This window comes from Orycteropus afer, unplaced genomic scaffold, assembly GCF_000298275.1.
Source record: "Orycteropus afer afer isolate SDZICR_OR568_19922 unplaced genomic scaffold, OryAfe1.0 scaffold00134, whole genome shotgun sequence".
NCBI lineage: Eukaryota > Metazoa > Chordata > Mammalia > Tubulidentata > Orycteropodidae > Orycteropus > Orycteropus afer.
Genome location: NW_006921721.1, coordinates 5,116,543 through 5,129,588, shown reverse-complemented (window position 1 = coordinate 5,129,588; position 13,046 = coordinate 5,116,543). Strand labels below are relative to the sequence as shown.

At 45.7% G+C, this 13,046-nt stretch overlaps 1 protein-coding gene across 1 annotated transcript in view; it reads left to right on the top strand.

Annotated features, from left to right (window-relative positions):
- The window catches only part of ATP7B (ATPase copper transporting beta), a 116,767-nt gene extending 112,474 nt beyond the window's left edge, over positions 1–4,293 (top strand). Inside the window, exons 18-21 of the mRNA XM_007945229.1 lie at positions 1,205–1,408; positions 1,511–1,628; positions 3,276–3,378; positions 4,020–4,293. Coding sequence (XP_007943420.1) covers positions 1,205–1,408; positions 1,511–1,628; positions 3,276–3,378; positions 4,020–4,293 — 699 coding nt within the window. The remainder of the gene's footprint in view (positions 1–1,204; positions 1,409–1,510; positions 1,629–3,275; positions 3,379–4,019) is intronic.
- Positions 4,294–13,046: the final 8,753 nt, after the last annotated feature.

Genomic DNA, 13,046 nt, shown 5'->3' with positions numbered 1-13,046 from the left:
CCAGGGCCCTTGCTTTTGAATTTAGGCCATGAGGACAGCTCTGCTGCTTGGCTATCTGATTTCTGTACAGTTGTGTCTGCAGTGTAAGTTCCTGAAAATTGTACCCATCCCCAAAAAACCATGTGTGCAAAACTGTGTGTTTTGAAAAGTAATTGCTTCTTATGAGGGAAACAGTAGTACCTCTGTTTTACATGGCCTTTCCTAGTGATGGACTTGTTAGGTAGCTCCCTTCCTGGTTAAAATATCCAACAAGGCAGACTAGCACTGCCTGACACCAGGGATTTAGAGGGGAGTGAGGAGTGAACCAGCTGTCAGGGAGCTTGCCATCAATGGGGAGGTGGCTGGGTGTAAAACTTAGGCTTAGTGCTTCAACAGACATGTGCACTGACTCTGTGGGCACCCCCAAGATCATTCCCCCAATCCCCTTTCCTGGCTGGCAGGGCCAGTGAAGGCTTCCCAGAGCAGGGGTGCTTGAGTCAGGAGACAGTTGGATGTAGAAGGGAAGGGACAGGGAAAAGAGAAGTGAGCTTCCTGCAGACAGGGCGGGCAGTATGAACAGCAAGGGAGGTATAAAGTAACACCACAAGTTGAGAGGGGCAGGGAGTGGAATGGATACAGTTGAGTGTGGAGGCAGCCAGAGCCATAAAGCCTGCAGCCAGAGACAGCCAGAGACCAGGTCAAGAGGGACTCGAGAGGCAGACTGAGGATTTAGAAATCTGTTGCAGGATTTCTTTGTTTTTGTTTTTTCATAAAATAGATCTAACATAAAATTTGGCATTTTAATCATTTTTAAGTATACAATTCAATGACAATTACCATGTTATGCGACCACCACTATCCATTTCCAAAACCCTATTGAAAGATATTGAACAGAAGAGTAACAGAACCAAGTGATTCGTTTTGGGAAGACTGCTTGGACAGCAGTGTGGAGAACAGGATTAGGAAGCAGATTTGAACTGTGAGGCCAGTAAGGAGGCTGGTTTGCTAACCCCAGAAAGGAGGGGCCTAAGCACGCAGTAAGTAGCATTGTGATGGGAGGCAAGGAATAAACTTGGGACTGCGAATCTGTCAGACATACTGACTGGACTTGGAGGAGAGTAGGTTGGAGTCAGGTGACACAAAGATTTCTGCCTCTGTTCACTGTTCTCTGCCAACATGAAGTGCGATGTGTTTATTATCTGACTACTATTTCCTTTCCTGTTAGGTTGGCATCAACAAAGTCTTTGCTGAGGTGCTGCCTTCCCACAAAGTGGCCAAGGTCCAGGAGCTCCAGAACAAAGGGAAGAAAGTCGCCATGGTGGGAGATGGGGTCAACGACTCCCCAGCCTTGGCCCGGGCAGATGTGGGCATTGCCATTGGGACAGGCACAGATGTAGCCATCGAGGCAGCCGACGTCGTCCTCATCAGAGTGAGCATGGCTGCCTTTCCTTCTTGCTGTCTGAGTTATGGGAGTGGCAAGGACAGGGGACAGAGGGACAGACTCCTCACTCAGTGTGTTCCTCTCCTGCAGAATGACTTACTTGATGTGGTGGCTAGCATTCGTCTTTCTAAGAGGACTGTCCGGAGAATACGAATCAACCTGGTCCTGGCCTTGATTTATAACCTGGTTGGGATACCCATTGCAGCAGGTAGGGGCAGCTCTTACCTGGAGTGTTACCTTGGACCCCAGCTGTGGGCTTCTCTGCAGGGTTCCTGCTGAGTGTCTTAAGTAGCCCACCTCAATGACTGGAAATTTCTTAGAAAGAGGTGAGGTTTTTTGTCTTAACCTCTGCTTTATACATCTCTAAAGGCAAATGATAAATTATTGAGAGGATCCAGACCTACAAGTAAGAAAATTCCAGAGCAGAAGAGTTTCAGTTTATATAGACTTGTGCTAATTTTTTCATAATGGCCTCTAACCCATAAAAACGTCATTGGAGAGGGGGACTTTTTTTTTTTTCTGTATGTAGAAGACAAAATAAGATTAGCAACAGTTGTCTTCAGCCTGGCTGCTCTTCCTTCATGGCCCATCCTCACTGTCCCCTCTGGTCCTCTCCAGAAAGCTGGCCAAGATACTTGATTGTTCATTTCCTTGTGGCTATATCTTTGGAACCATTCATTAAGACGTAGAATCTGAAAAAATCATCATTCCTGGGTACCTGCTACATGCTAGGCACAGTGATTGGCTTTCAGAAGCCCGGCCTCAAACAGGAATTCTGCCCAGGCCTTCCCCACCCCCTGAATCTTATGGACACAGGGAGGAAAAGCCCCAGCACTTCTGCAGGAAATGCTCTCACATGGGCTAAAGAGGCCTGAGGTGTTTAGACCTGACCTTCCATCTCAGTCCCCTGACCAGTGATTAAAAGAGCTCTGGTGGCGTAGTGAGTAAGACATTTGGCTGCTAACCGAAAGGTTGGTGGTTCAAAACCCAGCAACTGCTCTGTGGGAACATGAGGCAATCTACTTCCATAAAGGTTTATAGCCTTGGAAACTCAATGAGGGGTCACTATGAATTGGAATTTACTTGATGGCAATGGGTTTTTTCAAGTCACAGTGATTAGTGTGTTGCCTCCATTCTCGGCCCTGGAGTAAGGCAGGTTTACTTCCTGCCTAGAACCTTGTTGTTGTTGTTGTTGTTGTTGTTATATGCCGTCGAGTCGGCCCCGACTCATAGCGACCCCTCCTTGGGTTTCCGAGGCAGTATCACTACAGAAGTAGGATTGCCCAACCTTTGCCTTCTAATTCTGTCGAATGTTTGCAGCTCTGCCACAGATATTTGACCATATCTGGACTCTCATTTCTCTTTAAACAAGGTATTATGAGGACTTGAGGTCAGAGAATCTTTAAATTAGGAACTGTGATCATCAGCAGCGTGTTAAGGACAGGAGCTGCCTGTACTTTCTCCTACTCCCCCGCCACTGCTCCCCCAGCTCACCCATGCTCTGCAGCCAAAGCTCTGCTTCATGTTGTACCTCCCTGTGGCTTTCCTGAAATGGATAATGCCACCTGTGGAGGATTTCAGGAAGGTCAGGCAGGTGGAAACCCTGAAGAGACTCAAAATCTACTCCACAGGGCCCACCTCCCAGCCCCCACTGCCTAGCTTTGCAAGGCAGCCTCCCCCTCCAACCTAGGGCTTATGAACTCATAGTCATGGTGGCTGATACTCTCTGAGTCACTGAGATACTTCACGTGCTCCCGTGGGCAGCTGAGGGCTGGATCCACGCCTCCTCGCTGCCGACCTTCTCCTTGCTCCCCACTGTGGGCTGCAGTGTGAAGGTATGTCCTTCCTCGGCCAGGTGTCTTCATGCCCATTGGCCTGGTGCTGCAGCCGTGGATGGGATCAGCAGCTATGGCAGCCTCCTCCGTATCTGTGGTGCTCTCATCCCTGCAGCTGAAATGGTGAGTTCCCAGGGGCAGAAGCATGTTTGTTAGAGATGTTGATGCAGACATTTATGGGAGAATGAATCCCCAGGAAACCTTTCTCCTCTGCATTCACCAGCAGGTTTGGGCTTGCTGGGGTGGTTTCTGGGGTTAGGATAGGTGTCTGTAGTGCTGATGGCCCGGTCTACTCACCTGAGGCAAAGACGGAAGTGACAGCCTCCATACAGGGCCAAGTATGTTTTTATAATGATGTATAAACACCCTGAGCAAATATATTACCTCCTAACAGTCATCCCAGTTGGGCTGCTCTAGTGACTCTGCTCAGAGCTGTTTATGTAAATACCCAATAGGCATGAGATCCTGATATATTATCATTTTTCTTTTTTAAAAAAGACAAGCATATATTTATTTACCTATTTATTCATGCATTCATTGAACAAAAATTCTATGTGTAAGGTATTGGGGTAGGAATTTCCTATATCAGGTGAATTTAATTTGAACTGTAGGAGTTTAATATCCTTTTCCTTTAAAAACTAATGCGGTTTTGAGAGTGCATGTTATTGAAAGACTTGGGTGAGAGGCCTTTACCAGGCTGAGGACAACAAACAAAAGAGCCTGTATCTGAAATCCTCAGGTGCTATTGCATTCTTGCTTTGCAGCTATAGGAAGCCAGACCTGGAGCGGTATGAGGTGCAGGCCCAGGGCTGCATGAGGCCCCTGACCCCGTCCCAGGTCAGCGTGCACATCGGTATGGATGACCGGCGGTGGGACTCCCCCCGGGCCATGCTGTGGGACCAGGTCAGCTACATCAGCCAGGTGTCTCTGTCCTCGCTGACCTCAGACAGGCTGTCCCGGCACAGTGCCTTGGCTGCCGACACTGGGGATAAGTGGTCTCTGCTTCTGAACGACAGGGACGAGGAGCAATATATCTGAAAGCTCCAGGCAGGCACAGATGCAGGCTGGATCGCACCTCCCGGGAGCAGCAGGGCTGCTCACACAGGGCTTTTGGGGAACTAGTCCATTCACTTCTGCTAGCCTAACAACAGTGCTGCACCAGCAGCCAGCATCAGGGTGGCGGAGCCAGGGGACCCTCAGCCCTCCCTGGTCACTGCTACCTGCAGCCCGTGGCCTTTCTAGGTGTGGCCAGCATCAGCCTGAAAAGGACTGACCTTCTTGGACCCTTCTGGAGCAGGGGCAAGCGGGCCCTGGCCTCAGTGACAGTGACATTGGCACAGACTTGTCTGAAACCTGGCTTGGACTTTAGGAGAGAAGAAAGTCAGCCTCCTCACAGATCTCTGCTGTTAATATTTGGATGGCTACTTGTGGAAGGAGGAAAACCTCATCAGGACCAAAAACTGAGCTGGGCGTTTCTATAGAACTCATGAAAAACTATTAAGCTCTTTTGGTGATGCCCACATGCGTTGTATGTCTGAAACCACAGTTTACCTCAAGTACAACTTTTGTTTTCTACTAGCACAGTCTCTTCCTTCTCTCCCCTCTATGTGCTTGGAGTCTGACCCACCCCTGTCATCCTTGGGGGCAGGACTAATGTCCTCATAGTCCCTGCTGCTTTTTCAGGCATTTCTCTAAATGCACTCAGCTTGTGCACTTCCTGCCCAAGTCTGACCTCACCCACAGAGAGGTGCTGCAGAGAGCTTGTGCCAGAGAGCTTCCTGCAGTTCTCTTCAAATTAAGGAGATTCTTTTTCCTTAAGCCCCTATTCTTTAAAGAGTCACAGCTTCTCATCCCAGAGACCAGAGTGCTGGTACTGACCATTGGAGCAAGGGTCTCAGAGTCCAGATCTTCTGGTGGGGCTAGGTGCTGTGTCCTTCATAGCGCTCAAAGCCGATGCCCTGTGGGGGAGGAGGGTACAAGCAGGGAATGTGGCCTGTGTTGCAGTCTATGTAGATGTCACCCACAAAGCCTACTAGACAGTACTTAACCAGTTGTGCCCTGGCATCGGTATATCAGAGGAAACAGTGATGCCCGATAAGTAAGTCATAGGTCCCCTCCGTTAGCCTTCCGCTCCACATGTGCCTTAGGAAAGGGGTGGCCACAAAGGGAAAGTGTATTTTTTCCAGGGCTTCAAAGTGGTTCAGACCAGTTCAGTGATGGCTGACACAGTAAAATTGGAAGAGACCTGAATTTGTAAAATGTGGGTATACTAGAACAATAACCAAAATGGGAAAAATTACGGGTGAGAGCATTGGAATGGGAGGCTCAGAAGAGGCATTGCAAGACCTTTCAGGAACCTGATGTAGGAGATTGGATTATTGCCAGGACTGCAGGGCACCACACATTCAAAGCTGTTTGGTTGGCTGCCGTCTTTCAGTGAGACAGCTTTCTACCTCTGCTAGACAAGATGTTGCTATGCAATGTGCATGCTGTTCTTGTTTTCTGAGACAGAGATTAAGTTTCTAGCAGGGTGTCGAACCATAATTTTCCTGTTCTACTTATCATTCCGGTCCAGCCACGTTTTACAAATTTAGTTCCATTCCAGTGTCACTTCATCAGCCCTGGTTTGTTCATTCTCAGTGGCTCCTTGTCATTGCATGACATCAGAGGGGTAGAATGGATTCTTAAGTCAATTGGTAACTGACAAAACCACATGGAAGTAGACTAGTGGGATTTGAGGTTAAATTCTAAGATAAAGGCCTTGTCACACATGAAAAATAAAGTTATTTCTTAAGTGCCAGTTATTTTACAGGTGAATGTAAGCACTTTTTATAAGTTACCTCTAATCCTCAAGACAAAATAGCAAGTAGATGTCATTCTCCCCATTTTTCAAGCGAGGAAACTAAGTCTCAGGGAGGGTAACTGTCTTGCCAGGATCACACAGCCATTACAAGTACTGGAACACAGAGCTGAATCCATGTGTGTTGACTCCAAAACCTTTTGTCTGTTTCTCCTGACACCTTGAAACTCCATTTGCTTGGTAAGAATAAGAAAGAGATGTTACCCAAAAATACCAGGGTCTGGCGCTGGAGTGGAGCAACCAATAGTTCACACCGCGTTCAGGAAGAAGAGAGTTTTAATCAGAAGGTATACCCACGAGAGACGGACAAGGGTCTAGGTGACTCCAAAAACATCCACTTTGCTCAGTGCTGACAATCACAGGTTCCTATACTAAAGAAAAAAGGGACATAGCATGTATGCAGGATTAGCTAACAATTTTCCAAAAGTTAGATAAGACAATGAGTAATTAAGAAAGGAATGTTTCCTGTGAGGTCCCTGCAGCCAGGTAATCCTTAAGAGGCTCTGTTGGTATTTGTCTAAGTGCAGGTGGTCACTCCCAAAGTCCAGCCCAGGAGCCTTTATTGACACAGATGGCCCTATCTGAGATCACAGAATGCAGCAGGAACTGATAACTGTAACTTAAGAGAGTAAGTTCATTATAACACAAGGTTGAAGTCAGGTTTTAAAGAAATGACATCTTAACTAAAAATACGGAGTCTTATTCTAACAATATGGTGTCAGGCCTAACAAAGCAAAAATCTTTATCCTCACGGAGGTTCTTGCTCCTGGAAGAACAAAACTGGGGTGATTTAGTGTTGTGTTGGCTTTGAGTGACATTTCACATTGACCTTGCATGGTTAGTTTCCATTTTTGCATTTAATGTTTGCAGGGATTTATTCTCTAAAATCCAAGTGCAGAGTTGTTTTATTCTTTTGTTATGTTTTGCTTTTTAATTGTTTATAAGCTCTCTTTCCCTACCACTAAGCTCTCCCAGTTGTGTCTTCTCTGTTCTTTCATGTGCTCGGGGAATGTCTCTTGTTTTCTAACTAGAGTAATTATTGTCTAAATAATGTAATTGTTTTGATTTTTTGAAAAAGCTTTTAGTACCATAAACATCATGTTTATATGGATATGAAGATATTTATATAATTGTAAAGAAAACAACCATTTAAATGTTCAAAGTGTAAGAAGGTTTTTTTTTTTTTTTTGGTGGCAGGATAAGAACATTTCCTATTTCAAATATTTTCATGCAATATTTTGAATAAAGTTTCATTTTCTTCATCTAAAAATCTGCCTTTGGTTGTTCTGTGAGGTCTTGTCTTTGCTCAGCTGCTTTCAGGGAGCAGAAAGGACAGAATTTTAACCGTGGAGGATGTGAGGGTGGCCAGAGCCATCCAGACCTGCCACCCCGACCAGCTGACCCTGCTGTGTTGCACCCTGCTCCTGGATGCTGGGCCTTGTCAGTGGTGATCTGGGCCAAGTCCAGAGGCAACTCCTGTTCAAACGTTTTGCTCCATGAGGCTACACAAATGTCTAACTTAGCCATTAGATGCACTTCTCCGGTTTAGAGGCCATTGCTTACAAAAGGAAGGCTATTCTCAAATGGACATATTTCAGTCAGAGGGCTGTTTTGGGTTCCTTGACCCTGAGGGGAGGTTCCTGGATAGTACAGTTTGTGCTGGACTAGTCACTTAAACATTGGCTTTTGGACCCCAAAAGCACCATAGAAGAAAGTTCCGGACATCTGCTTCTGTAAAGATTATGGCCCAGAAAACCCTATGGAGCCTAGTTCTGCTCCAACACATGGAGTTGCCATGAGTCAAAATCATTCCTACCAACCTCCACAATACATTCCAACACCAAGTCAGCTTTCCCACACATCAGGGGAATCTGGAAAGGGAAACTAAGAATCAGCAGGAGTGGTTGCTTAAAGCATTTCTTTGTATGTACACTCCTTGATTTTTTTTCAATAAGAGATGCCATTAAGAAAAAGTTGCTTGCAAATAAAACTTCTAACTCCTGGAGAAATGAGAAGGAGCTCTGGTGGTGCAGTTGTTAAAGCATTCAGCTGCTTAACAAATGGTGGTTCAAACCTACCAGCCACCCATGGGAAAAAGATGTGGCAGTCTGCTTCCATAAAGATTTACAGCCTTAGAAACTCTATAGGGCAGTTTTACTCGGCCCTACAGTGTCACTAGGAGTTGGAATCAAGTTATGGCAGTGGGTTGGAGGGTTAGGGGATGGTGATAGGAAAGTTTGGATCAAGCGTTCTGTCAGGGAAGCTCTGTGGGCATCTTGGGGTGCTGGGCAGGCCCTAAAGTGAGTTGAACCTGAAGGTGAGGTGACTGATTCCATCACCCAGTCTAGGACACTTTTTTTTTGTAATTTGGGTGAAAATTTACAGAGCAAATTCACTTTCTGTACAACAGTTCACATACACTTTGTCTCATGACATTGACTACAATTTACCCCAATGTAACAGCTCCCCTCCAACTTCCTCCTGATAGTTACCTCTTCCCTGCGTCCATCCCTTCTTGCACTCCTGCCCCCTGAGCTGTCTCCCTGTGCATAAACAGCCCTTCTTTCTCCCAAGATTGATCTCTTCAAGGAGTGCACCTACCTCAGGTACACTCATATTCAACTCATATGCCTGTCTTTTGTTTGGCTGGAAGCCACAGGTGTGGGTTCAATTCCAGACCTGAAGGGCAGCTAGGGGCCATAGTCTCAGTGGTTCCACCAGGCTCTATCAGACCAGCAAACCTGCTCCCCCCCACCTTTTTCCTCCAAATGATTTTTAGTTCCACATTGTTCTCCCTCTCTATCCAGGATCTCCTACATAGATCCCCTTCCAAGTGGATGACAGTGGTAGCCGGGCACCATCTAGTTCTTCTGGTCTCATAGTTATATAGGCTGCGGATCTCATAGTGTACCACTCGCTAGGACTAATTGTTCCCATGAATCTTTGGTTATCTTCATTCTTTGCTCTGGACGAGGAGAGACCCATCATTGCATCTAAATGGCTGCTAGCAAGCTTTTAAGATCCCAGTCGCTACTCGCCAAAGTAGGAGGTGGAACAATGTTTTGTGTAGTATGTTATGCCAATTGAGCTTGATGTCCCCTGCGACTATGGTCCCAAGCCCAGCAGTTCAACTACTCAGTCACTCTGGGTAGCTGGCTGTGACCAAGAAGTGACTACAACCTTGCCCCTTGTCAGCTCTACTATACACCTGGGAATTCTTACAGATCATACAAATACACTTAATAGGATCATTGTCTGCCAACCCTATACATGGTCTTGGGTATACTCCCCACTTCATAGACATACCTACCAGTTCAGCCTGTTCACCCATCTATCCACCCATATACCCATGTTTGCCTTCACTGACAATGCAGTAATGTATGTGCAAAAGGGTTCATCTTTGTTGCAGGACACGTTAAGAGGAAAGAAGATTTAATTATGCCAAGACAACTGACGACTTCCCAAACAGGAAGCATCCAGGCAAACTGGGGCACTGGGTCTCCTCCCTTAAAGGCCATAGAGATTGTGAAGTAGTTGTTGACACAGTCTACCCACTTTAGAACTTTGCCCTAAGTGTGGGTCCTATGGATGTGCTGGTGACAGGATCCTTAATCAGATTTTGAGAGGTTTTCCCTATAAGCCCATCCTGATACCAACACTTCCCTGTTGAGCACTACAGTGATTATCTTGTGGCACAATGACTATATAGCTAGATAGCCATTACAGATCTCACCATTTACACAACTGAAAAAAAAAAACACTGTCCTGTCCCATCCCCATGATCAGTTGCGGATCTCGCCATTGTGTCCATAAGGTTTTCACTTGCTGATTTTTGGAAGTAGCTCACCAGGCTTTTCTTCCTAGTGTGTCTTAGTCTGAAACCTCTGCTTAAGCCTGTCCAACATCACAGCAGTGCATAAACCTGCACGATGGCCAGGTGGTGGCTGGACATGAGGTGCACCAGCTCAGAATGAAACTTGGGTCTCCTGCATAAAAGACAAGAATTTTACCACAGAACCACCACTACCCTCTGTCAAAATATAGATCCCTAAATTGCTCTAAGGAGTCCTGGTGGCACAGTGTTTGAACACTCGGCTATAAATCAAAAGGTCAGCAGTTTGAACCCACCAGCAGCTCTGTTGGAGGAAGATGAAGTAGTCTGCTTCTGTATAGATTTATAGCCTTGGAAACCCTGAGACAGTTCTATTCAGTGCTATAGGGTCGCTGTGAGTCAATCCACGTGGTGGCAATGGGTTTGGTTAGCTACAGGTTAACTCGTTCTACTGGTTTACTAAGGAACCAAGATTAATAAAGATGACCTTTATTTTAAGAAAATGCAGCACATACCAAATTCAGCCAATCAGATATGTTATTTAGAAATAGATTATTTGAGATACGAAAGGATTTTTTTCTGCTTTTTAAAAAAATCAATCTATAGATTCCCCAATTCATGTAGAATTTTTCTTGAGTTAAAAAAGTTTTATTTGCATACAATTTTTTCTTAACGGCATCTCTTGTTGAAGAAAAGCAACGGCTGCACATACAAATAAATACTTGAAGCAACAACTCATGCTGATTTCTAGTTTCCCTTTTCAGAGTCTCTTGATGTGTGGGAAAGCTGACTTGGTGCTGGAAAGTATTGTGGAGCTGGTAGGAATGAAGCCACTCTTCTTTCTTCCTTTTCAAACTCCACTTGAGCAGGGACATAAACACCATTGTTTGGGCTCATTCCAGAGGGAGATGTCTACTTGTCTGCCATTTCCATTGTGCGAAGACAATGACAACGGTTGAAATTACAGGATAGAATATGAGAACATTAAATAATGCTGTGAAATCCCAGTGTCACCTTTCTTCTGTTTTAAAGCATGAATAAACAGATGTAAAATCATCCAAGTGCCAAAATGAAAGGAAGAATTGATGGAAATTTAACAATTTTTTTCTTTGAAATGGAAATGGCTGTAATTTTTTTCTTAATATGAAAGAAAGAAATATTTACAGCAAAGACATAAGTGTACAAAAATACATGATGTGAAAAGATAAAGGCCCCCAAAGGAAAACCCCTTGGTGGCCCGATTCCCTAAGTTCCAGCCATCTGATCACAGAGGTGCTTTAGTGACCCCGAGGATGGACCCTTTGTGAAACCAAAAGCAAGTTGCCTTCCTGTGTGGTCTGACTCATGGCGACCCCACGTGTGTTGGAGTAGAGCTGTGCTCCACGGGGTTTTCAGTGGCTGATTTTCTGGAAGTAGATCGTGAAGACTTTCTTCTAGGTGCCTCTGGGTGGTTTCGAATTCTCAACCTCTCTCTCAGTTAGCAGCCCAGCATGTTAACTGTAGCACCTTTGCACCCAATTCCCAAGTTCAGACAAAGTCTAACCAACTGAGAGTGTTCAAATACCACAAGGCTACTGTGTGCCCTGGGGCTTTCAGTCATCGTGTAGTCCTTCTGCTGGTCAGAAGACCTTTGCATCACCATCCCAGCTCCATAGATAAGGAACCCAAGCCTTGGCTGAGTTGAGCTCTGACCCTAGAGCCCCTACTCCATGGAGCTCCCACTTACCCACTCTCCTTTCCTTCCAAATGCAAATGTTCAGCGCTCTCCTAAGCCAGAGACGCTGTGCTTCCTGGGCAGCCCCTCACCTTCCTTGTCCCTTACATGTGGATGGCCCAGACGCAGAGGTGTCCTATGGCAGGATGTTGTGTTGTTATGTGCTGTGAGTCAGACCTGACTCATAGAGACCCCTCCTTGGACTTCCGAGGCAGTATCACTACAGAATTAGATTGCCCAACCTTCCTTCTGAGGAGTGGCAGGTGGGTTTGAACCACCAGCCTTCTGGTTAGTAGTCAAGTGCCTTAGGCACTACGCTAGATAGTGTGGTTTATCTCAAGAGCCACCAGGTGTCCCTCTGACCAAAACAACCTCCCAGTCTGCAGCAGAGCCCAAATCCTATTTGCTGTTTCTTATGTGTCTGAAAATTCAAATAAATACCATCATAAGGAAAACATGGAAGAAATGGGAGAGTGCAAGACTATAGTTCATCCCAGACATGAGTGCATCTGAGATACAATATATTTAACCTGCACACTTGCAGCCCGGGACTTCTGAGCCATCCTCAAATTTGCATTTAGCCAGGAATACTACATTGTTAGGATGAATTGACAGCCTCATTTCTCTTTTTCATCACCTACATCTGATGTTTGTATCACCTTCTTCCTGATTTATATGATCTTTTCTTAAAAGCTTGAACATAAAGCCAAACTCACTGCCACTGAGTTGATTCCAACTCATAGTGAACCCCATTGGTTTTCCAAGGTGGTAAATCTTTATGGAAGTAGATTGCCCAGTCTTCCTTCCACAGAGAAGCTGGTGGGTTTGAACCACCAAACTTCTGGTTAGCAGTCAGATGCCTTAGGCACTGCACCACTAGAGCTCCATGTATATATTTATATATTTATGTTTGTATATGACTTTTAAAGGCTCACAGCATTTTCCATGGTTCCAACACTACAAGTTCTAAGACACCTGTGTTTGGCCTCATTTCTTGAATTCCACCCTCTCCACTCAGAGGTCTGTTCTCCTCAACCTAGTCCAGTGCTAGTACCCAGCCCTAGAAGGTCCCCAGGCCACATGGTCCTGAGAGGCCAAATGCTTCCTCTGTGGTGGTGGCTTTGCACACTCTGAGGGGCTCACCTGCTCTGGACCCCAGTTTTGTCATCTAGTAAATGAGGGGCACTATCTTCTTGCCTACACAGAGAGATGAGAACAGAAGAGAGCACAGGAAGCCACCACACAAATACAAGGTGGCAAGTGGTCTATCTTAACAAGAAATAGAAGTGTTGAGGCGGGGCAAGATGGCGGACTAGGCAGAAGGATTGCACAGACCCTCTTCAACAAAGAAAAGGGAAACCAATTAACACAGACACAGAAGATAA